We start from the raw sequence: 9,810 nt of genomic DNA on the forward strand, positions 1-9,810 counted from the left end.
GGAAAAAAAAAAAAAAAAAAAAAAAAAAAAAAAAAAGATGCTCCAAAACAGATTCACTGAATTTTTAGGGAACCTAGCCACCTCAGTTATTTCTTTAAAAACTGCTACTGGGTATCCAAAATTAATTATAATTAAGGCTGAACAAAACAATTACTCCCGTACCTTAGGATAGACTTCTGTATTAGAAGGACATTACACCCTGTTTTTTTAATTTGCTTCACTAAATTTAAAATATAGGCTCGTTCTTCTCGCAGCACTCGGTCCATCTGGGCATAGTCAGAAACTACTATTTGATTATCCATCTGTTTAGAAAAAGAACATATTAATAATTTGCATTGTTAAGCTCAGCGGTAGCATACATGCTTAAGCATTTTATTCAGTAAGTTTATTGGTATATTTTAGGTATACAATATGACAACATTCATCATGGGGAATTTGTACCCACACATGATATATCTTGGTTATCTTTTCCCTATTCCCCTGCCCTCCCTTCAATCGCTCCATCCCTATTTTACAAAGATTTTGCACCCCCCCATTCCCCTTCCCCTTTGGACCTGTTCTCCCTGTTTTACATTATACATTTTGGTCCTTATTTACACTTTTCAGTTTCTCACACCAGAGAAACTATTTGGTATTTACACATGTGTCCTATTTATTTAACTCAAGAGTATGGCCTCAGTGGGCCTTCATTTAGCTATAAATGTCTCTAGGTTATCATTCTTTATTTCATCTCACGCTTAAGCATTTTTGAGGTGCTAGGTTCAACACTCAGAACCAAAAACCAAGATTTTAGGTGAAAAGTGAGGTTATTTTTTTTTTTGGCTTTTTGAGACAGGGTCTCAACTGTGTAGTTGAGACTGACCTGGAACTCATCATGTAGCTCCAGGGTGGTCTCGAACTCACAGTGATCCTCTTGCCTCAGCCTCCCGAGTGCTGGAATTACAGGGTGTGTGCCACCACGCCCGGCAAAAGTGAGTTTTTTTTTTAAGGAAAGAAGATTGAAAAATTTTTAAGCGAAAATATTATAGAATTCAAGCAAAATAATACTAAAAATTAAATATAGATACAAAAGTTTCCAAAGTTATACATTCACACCAACTTGAGATTTTTACTTTCATTTTTAGACATTGCTGTCTTTATTTGAACTTTTTCTGCAAGTATTTTTTTTGATTAAAAAAGAAAAATGCGCCAGGTGTCGTGGTGCACTCAAAAGGCTGAGGCAGGATTGTCATGAGTTTTGAGTTCAGCCTGCACTACAAAACAAGAAAACAAAACCCCATTCAACCCAGGTGTGGTGGCACATGCCTGTAACCCTAGCACTTGGGAGGCTGAGGCAGGAGGACTGAGTTTGAGGGAACGCTGAACTATATATAGTGAGTTCAAGGCCATCCTCAACTACAAAGCAAGACTGGTCTCTACCTCAACAAATCAAAATAAGAAAACCAGAAAAACAAAACAAGACCCTGTTTCAAAAAACTAAAATAGTGCCAGGGATTTAGTTCAGTGGCACTGGGCCTGCTCTGCATGAGGAAGGTTCTGATTTTGATCCCAGGTATTGGGTTGGTGGGGGCATGGACACACAGATGGACAAGCCCCCAAACCAATATACACAATGCATGAGCACAAATTACCCTATAACCTTGCGGTCAATCTTTCTCATAAAAACAATGTATGTATTCTAGAAATAATTTCAGTTGCACCCTTTTTACTCTATGGCTTGTTATATAAATGGTATATTGAAAATACAAATTTGTTTGTATCAAGGTATTAAACTACATTGTGTGTGTGGTAGTACCAGGGATTGAGCCCAAAGCCTTTGCACTGAGTTACACCCCAGCCCTTTTCCAAGACAGGGTCTCACTAAATCAAGAGTTGCCCATGCTGGACTGGAGCTTGGGCCACTGTGCCCAGCAAACAATAATTTTTGTATAGACTAAACTTTTGAGAAACAGAATAATAGGAAAACTGTATGTTAGTACCAGGCAGTATGAGAACAAATCTGAAGTACCAGCAATCGCTTTTAAATAATGGTACTTATGTAACAGACACAGGGATACATTAAGTAAAAGCCAAAATTTCTTCTATGGTATGAACAGAAAACTTGGTTTAAAACATCTGCAAGCTAAGTTTCTGCTTTCAAAAAGTTATAAAGAACATGAAAAATCATGAGCACTTGTCTTTTAGTTTCATATATACCTGACTGTTCTGTCTTCATCTGTGAAGTAAATCAAGATTTCAATGAATACCCAATAGTCTATAGTCTTAACAATTCTCGTACCCATAATTTCTACTTTTGTCAGGTTGCCCTTAAAACTGAAGTGATCCTCCTGCCTCAGACCCCGCAAGTGCTAAAATTAAAGCTATGCAACACCATGCCTGGCTAATTTTTTTCAAATCACTAGTATCAGCATTTTCTATTTTTAATTAATAACTGAGTTATCAGAAGTTAAATAATAAATGGAAAACCAATTTCACCTGGATTATACACTTACATCTGTTTTGGGAGCAGATAAGCAAAACTGAATGAGCCCAATCTTAGCCTTTTCAACTCTGGTTATGCCGGAATTTGCCACTTTTTGGTTAAGAACTAGCCCTTCCACCAACTCACAGTCATCAATTGTCCCACTAAGAGAAAACAAAACAGGATAGTTAAAAGGTGGTCAGGGCCGGGGATTTAGCTCAGCGGTTCGGTGGCCTGCCTTGCAAATGCAAGGACCCGAGTTCAAGGCCGTAAAAAAAAAAAAAAAAAAAAAAAAAAAAAAAAAAAGGTGGTTAGAGTTTAATAGATCTAACAGATTAAAAGTTTTCAGTCCAACAAAATGTGTTTCAGCCTTCTTTCATTAGTACCCAATTCCTGGACCACTTATTTTTTATAAGACAAAATTTTAAGAAAATTGATCAACAGATATGTATAATCCAGGGGCTAAAGAGTTACAAGGGATGGTCATAGAAATTTAAAGCAGAGGACCAGGAATGTGGCTCAGCAGCACAGAACCTGCCTGGGAGTTCCTGAGTTCAATTCCCAGTACCAAACAAACAAACAAGAAATGTTAATTATCATCTGATTCATCTTCTTCCTTCAGTCATTCCACAGCATATTTCTCTGCTTCTTCCCTCTTATCTTTTGGAACAATTTCATGTCTTCCTTTAGTGAATTCACCAACCCAGATGAACTCTGCTTTAACCTGGGCCGGGGATTTATTTGCTCAGTGGTTCTGCTGCCTGCCTTGTAAGCGCAAAGACCCGAATTCGATCCCCAGTACCAAAAAAACAAAAACAAAAACCTTTATTCTTCATTACGTACTGTGTGAATTATTTTTGCAACTTATTTAAAACCATGGCAGGTCATTTCTTTCATCTGAAGCTTTATTTCTGTCTTTGGAGCTTGCCTGGCTGTGCCAATAGCATAGCTCCAATAACCATATGAAATACCTGATGGTGAATCATGTAGAGTTGTAAAAAGTCATTCACACTATAAGACCAGAGCATGAAACTGCAGCTGAATGGTCTAACAGCAGTGTACTGTGTGTAAGCATGTACATACATGGCCACTCTGTCTGCAAGATGTTTGAGTTGAGTGTTATAGCAAAAGTTAAATCTAAAGTTGGAAGGTTCTTCTCTTGTTATGTCTGCTAAAGAATGAGCATCTGCCAGCAAACCTGCTACTGCCATCGCAACATATGCTGATGTTAAGTTCATTTGTTGGAATCTTCATACAGTTTAGAAAGAACTGAGTCGGGGATTAAGCTCAGTGGTTCTGTTGCCTGCCTCCCAAGCATAAGAACCAGAGTTCGATCCCTGTACCAAAAAAAAAAAAAAAAAAAAAAAAAAGATAGAAAGAACTAATTCTTCTACCCCAAAGGCAACACATCTTTACATCTGATCCCAACAGCTGTACTACTATTTTCCACAGCCCTCACAGCATATTCAACTTGAAAAACTCTTCCATTGGGAAAGAATGTAGAGGCTGACATGCTATACCTGGTTCCAGATGAACTGATCTTGCCCACATCACCTGAGCAAGTAGGCTCCTGGGACCTTTTAGATCCATTACCATTGATTGTAAGGAACTGCACAAAGAACCTGGAGATTGCCATTCTAACAGAAGTTCCAAGAAAACATGTCTATTAAAGAAAGCAAGCAAGCAAGCTAGCTAGCTACCTACATAATTTTCATCTAGGTATTTTCTTTAAAATTTTTTTAATTTTTAAAATTCTAGGGCCAGGGATTTAGCTCAGTGGTTCTGCCACCTGCCTCACAAGCTCAAGGACCCATGTTTAATCCCCCGCACCAAAAAAAAAAAAAAAAAAAAAAATTCTAGCTGGGTGCGGTGGCACATGTCTATAATCCTTGCACTCCAGAGGCTGAGGCAGGATTGCCAAGAGTTCAAGTTCAACCTTGGCTACATAATGAATTTAAGTATAGCCTGAGGTAGATACCAAGACTTTGTCTCAAAAACAAAAGGGGCCGGGGATTTAGTTTAGTGGTTCTGGTGCCTGCCTTGCAAGAGCAAGGGCCTGAGTTCAATCCCTGGTACCAAAACAAAACAAAACAAATCTGGGCCGGGGATTTAGCTCAGTGGTTCTGCTGCCTGCCTTGCAAGCTCAAGGACTTGAGTTCGATCCCTGGTACCAAACAAAACAAAACAAATCTTATGAGTACATGTTTGCAGTATATTAATAATTACATCCATTGTGGCAAGCTGGCAACTATTTACTTTTGGGAATATTAAAGTAGTAATTAGAGATGCTTACCCAAGCTTCTTAACTATTTTGATATCTCTAAGATCTACACCAGTAGCCGTGGCAGGGTCAATCACTTTCATTACTGCATTTACACTCATTGGAGAAAGCAGACTTGAATACTGGGAGACCACCTAGATTAGAGGAGAAAAAAAGTTACCTTCAGAGCAGAAAATATCCTAATTTTTCAATGACAGAGATACTCAGGAATTCTAATCATCTTTCCTGTAGGGAGAATGAACCACATGAAACGCCACTTTTCTACTCAGATTGTGATCAGAAGCACAAAATAAAAATGTGTATGCTTTCTTTTCGCTCTTACTTTTGGGGTTGTACAAATTGCCAACAGTTTTTCAGAAAAAGCATCCAATTAATTTTACTGGAAGTTTCTACCTAAAGTAAATGAGTGTTCAGGAGATACGGGGGGGCTAATGAAGTTAATGACTAATATTTACCAATCACTTATATGTAACAGACAATGGTTAACACTTTCTACGTATTAACTCAATCAATCTTTACACTTGATCTTAGCCAAAAGGCCGAGAAGCGATTCAATCAATCTTTAGATGACCCGACGAAAACAAAAAACAAAACAAAATCTCTAGATGGACTGAAAAAGATTAAGTCACTGCCCAGTCATACCACTTAAGTGGTGAAACCAGCACTAAACACAACCTAAAGTCTGTAAAACCAGTGCTAGTAATCATCATGCTATTTACTTTCAGTTCTGGAGATATTAAACAAGTATCATCTAGTGTCACTTAAAAGTAACTCTCCAATTAATAGCTGGGCATGGTGGCGTATGCCTGTAATCCCAGCACTTCAGAGGCCGAGGCAGGAGGATTGATGCAAATTGGAGACCAGCCTAGGTTACACAGTGAGTTCCAGGGCAGTCTGAACTACACAGTGAGACCCTGTCTCAAAAAACAAAAAAAGAGTAACTCTCCATTTAAGACTTTAAAAAAAATTTGCCTAGCATAGAAGAGGCCCAGGTTCAATTCTCAGCACTCCAAAAGGAGGGGAAAATGAAAAAGAGAGGGAAGGTGAGTGAATGACAAAGGATATGACATAAACATGGCGACAACTTTTAAAGTGTTAAAATTTTTTGTTTAGGCTTAGTAAAAATTTTTCATTTTAAATTTTCTAAGAAACTTAAAAAGTTCATCACTACTCTAGTTTCATAACTAAGAAAAGGTGTGGTGGCATAGCATGCACTTGGGAGGCACATACAGGAGGATCATGAGTTTGAGGCCAGCCTGGGCTACAAAGTGAGTACAGGGCCAGATAGAATTACAAAGCGAGACCCTTTCTCAAAAACAAAAACATGTAAATAAGAAAAGCAGCAGGGGTTATTAGTTAAGAGATGGACCATGGATGGGCAGCCCATCTTGGATTCAAATTCAGTGTACCTCTTTATTTGTAGGCCCTGGAACTTTTTCAGATCTATTTTCCTGTAAATTGGGATGTGACTACCAATCTGAAAGTCTAAGAAATATAACTTATGGCAATGCTTAGCATACTTAATATTCAGTAAAAAGTAGCTGGGCGAGACAGTGCATGCCTATAATCCCAGCTGTTTGGAAGGCTGAGGCAGAAGGATCTGAAGTTCAAGCCCACCCGAGCAAATTGACATCTTACCTCTAAATATAAAACCAAAAAGGGCTATTCACAAGCACAAGGTCTAAGTTTGATTCTTGGTACCCCAAAAAAAGGCAAAACAAAAAAGGGCTAAGGTGCAGCTCATTATAGTATCCTATGAAGGATTAATTCCCAGTACTGATAAAAAGCAAACAAACAAAAAAAAAACCCTGTACTTACAGAAATTCTATGCTAGTCCTCTGATAGGGAGATGGAAAGGTTTCTAACAGGCAAGTTAAAGCTTGGCTAATTATTTAGCCACATTAAAGCATTGTTAAAATGAAAAACTGGAAAAGGATATAGCGCTTGTCAAATATTCTAGCCCCTTTATTGGCCTTATGGATCATTTCATCTCATAATCTTACACCAATTTGCTATACATTTAGTTACCTTGTCTGGAGACAATGTTTATGTATTGTGATTTCAAGAATCACAGCAATTAAAACAAAATCACAGCAATAAAATAACATACCTTAAATCATATGTCAACTATCTCTTAGTGCTTTCTCACCTTTGAGTTCAATGAAGTGGTTGCACTATTTAACAAAGTTTCTCTATCACTCAGTTCCACAGGCCGAGACATGTCAGTCAAGATTTCAAGACCCTTTTCCAAAGCCTTCTGGAATGACTCAGAAATGATGGTTGGATGAATCCCTGTTATTTATAAAAGTCTAGTTATTTAATTATAACAGATAAACCACTTGTCACAATTTAAAAATGCTCTATTCATTAAAATTCAAAGCAATCACAAATACTTTTCCTTTGAGTGTGTGGTAACAGGGATAGATGCCAGGGCCTTGTGCATGTAAGATAAGTGCCTTACAACTGAACCACATTCCTAGCCCATAAATACTCTTAATACAAAGTAATTTATGCATCGGTTGTAAACCTAAACTAACCTTAACTTCTAATTATGGCCAGTAATTTACTTCCACTTAAATTGAAACAGATCAATTAGAGATGCATGTGATCAAAACATTTTATACTTTTCAAAACATCACACATCTGTTAAGTAGACTGCAGTCACTATATGACCAAACACTATTTACTAAACCAAAACCTTTACTCTCTCCCCCAAATAATCAGTCTAAGGTTAGTAACACTATCATCATTTATTTCTGAAAAGCAAAATTCTAATGATTACCATACAAAAAAGAAGCCTGGCAAAAATTAAAGCAAAACAGCAAATTCTAAAAAATTCATAGTAATGTTATTCTAAATTAAATCCCCCACCATTTAAAAATAATTTCACTTTTCCCAATGCTTGTCTTAAAACACATACACACAACTATTCTGCCCTGTTATTCAGTAACAAAGCATTTCTTACCTTTCTGAAGAAGCTTAGTACAGGAATCTAAGAGGGAGCCAGCAATGATGACCACTGATGTGGTGCCATCTCCTGCTTCTATATCTTGAGCCTTAGACAGTTCCACCAGCTACAAGAATAGAACATGGCAGGATTGTCACTGAGAAATGTGAGTATCCAGTAACATCTAACTCAGGTTGACACATCAGTGTCACAAGCAGAATCTGAAGATTCAGTATCATTTGACTTCTGATTTGCTATCTTCCTTGACTTTCATTTATAAATGAAAACTGGCCAGGAGTGGTGGTACATGCTTGTAATCTTAGTGCTTAGGAGGCTGAGGCAGGAGGATCACTCTGAGTTTGAGGCCAGCATGAACTACACAGTGAGACACTATCTCAAAACACCGAAGGCAAAACCCCTCCCCCGACAGCAAGTGATGTATTTGTGGCACATAAAATTCTACTTATTAACTTTCTTTATATAAAAGATATTAAGATTTCTGGTTCACACTGTATACTGTAACAAGATCTCAAAAGAAAAGAATCTATTAAAAACACTAATATTGTATTGTAGGTAGACTTGGAAGCTACAAAATCAAGCATTGCAGAGAAGAAAGTATTAAAGTCCTGAACTGAGCCCATGTAAGCATAACCAAGATTCATTTTAAGTCTTATTTACATAATAAAGGGGACTTTTTTGAGATGGAGGGTCTTACTATGTTGTTCAGGCTGGCCTCAAACTCCTGGGCTCGAGGGATCCTCCTGCCCCAGCCTGTAGAATAGGAGGGGTTTTAGGGTGTGCTGCTTGCTGTACCCAGCAGGATGTTTCAATAGATAGGAATTTTTAAGGCATTTGTTTTGGTTGATATGGTGACTTTTCACTTGACACTTGAATCATAATTGAATCATAATGTTAAACTGGCATTTCAAAAGTAAATGTGAGCGCAAACTTTAACATAATTTATCTTATAATAAAAAAATCACTTCGTTCTCTGGGGCTGAAGGTGCTGCTCAGTGAAAGAATGCTAACTTAGCATGTGCAAGGTCCTAGGTACAATCCTTAGTATACTTAAAACAAAACTATTTTTTCTTCCAACTAACACTAAAAGTAATCTGTAATTTTAAAAAAGCATCATTTCTGTTTAATTTCAACTGTGTGGTACATTTTTACAGACAAAATGATTCATGTTTTATTATTACTTTATGCTAAAGTGACATGATACATGCTAAAAATATTTGGCATAAAGAAAAACTTCATGTGAGCAACAAAATCAACTTTTTATAAAAAAAAAAAAAAACCTGGGCCTGGTGACATACACCTGTAATTCTACCTACTCAAGATCATAAGTTTGAGCTCACTCTGGAAAACTTACTGAGATGCTGTCTTGGGGGCTGGGGATTTATCTCAGTGGTGCCGCTGCCAGCCTCGAAAGCACAAGGTCTTGAGTTTGATCCCCAGCACCAAAAAGGAAAAAAAAAAAAGAAAAGAAAAAAAAAAGATGCTGTCTCAAAATAAAAAGTAAAAATAAAGAAAGGGCTGGGTATACTACAGTGGTAGACTGTGCCTAGCATGTGAGAGGCCCCGTGTTTTCTCTAGTACTGTCAAATATAAAAAAATATACCCCACCCTCCCACTACCCCCGCTCCCATACTGGGGATCAAACTGAGGACCATGCTTGCCAGGCAGGCACAGCACCAGTGAGCTACCTCCCTGACCCTGCAAACAACACACTAAAAACAACTTCATCTGTAATCATCCTTACCATTCTGGCTGCTGGATGTAACACTTGCATTTGTTTCAGAATGGTAGCACCATCATTTGTAATGGTCACATCACCTTTTCCATCTTGAATCTGGAAAAAAAAAATTTAAATATGTATTTCAATGTGATACACTAAAGTGCCACTAAATTTTAAAACTTCATAGTAACTAAGATAATTTGTTAGTATAACATTGAATTTCAAAGTTTCTTTCCTTATATAATGGTTATTAAAGTGTAATAATTTGAAACTATTAACGATCCAACATTACAAAAGAAACAAATAGCTTTGTTCAGGATATACTAAAAGTGAAGTAATCTTGCCAGGTGTGGTGGCACACACCTGTAATCCCAGCACTCGGG

At 37.4% G+C, this 9,810-nt stretch overlaps 1 protein-coding gene and 1 pseudogene across 1 annotated transcript in view; both read right to left on the minus strand.

Annotated features, from left to right (window-relative positions):
• Cct4 (chaperonin containing TCP1 subunit 4) overlaps positions 1-9,810 on the minus strand; it is an 18,968-nt gene that overhangs the window by 4,361 nt on the left and 4,797 nt on the right. The window contains exons 3-8 of the mRNA XM_010609772.3: positions 9,452-9,541; positions 7,708-7,816; positions 6,892-7,034; positions 4,755-4,876; positions 2,493-2,625; positions 163-302 (exon numbers count right to left, since the gene is read on the minus strand). Of these exons, the coding sequence (XP_010608074.1) occupies positions 163-302; positions 2,493-2,625; positions 4,755-4,876; positions 6,892-7,034; positions 7,708-7,816; positions 9,452-9,541 (737 nt within the window). The remainder of the gene's footprint in view (positions 1-162; positions 303-2,492; positions 2,626-4,754; positions 4,877-6,891; positions 7,035-7,707; positions 7,817-9,451; positions 9,542-9,810) is intronic.
• Positions 2,753-3,794, minus strand: LOC109117592 (annotated as a pseudogene).

This window comes from Fukomys damarensis, unplaced genomic scaffold (genome assembly GCF_012274545.1).
Source record: "Fukomys damarensis isolate Sample0158 unplaced genomic scaffold, DMR_v1.0_HiC HiC_scaffold_2, whole genome shotgun sequence".
Lineage (NCBI taxonomy): Eukaryota > Metazoa > Chordata > Mammalia > Rodentia > Bathyergidae > Fukomys > Fukomys damarensis.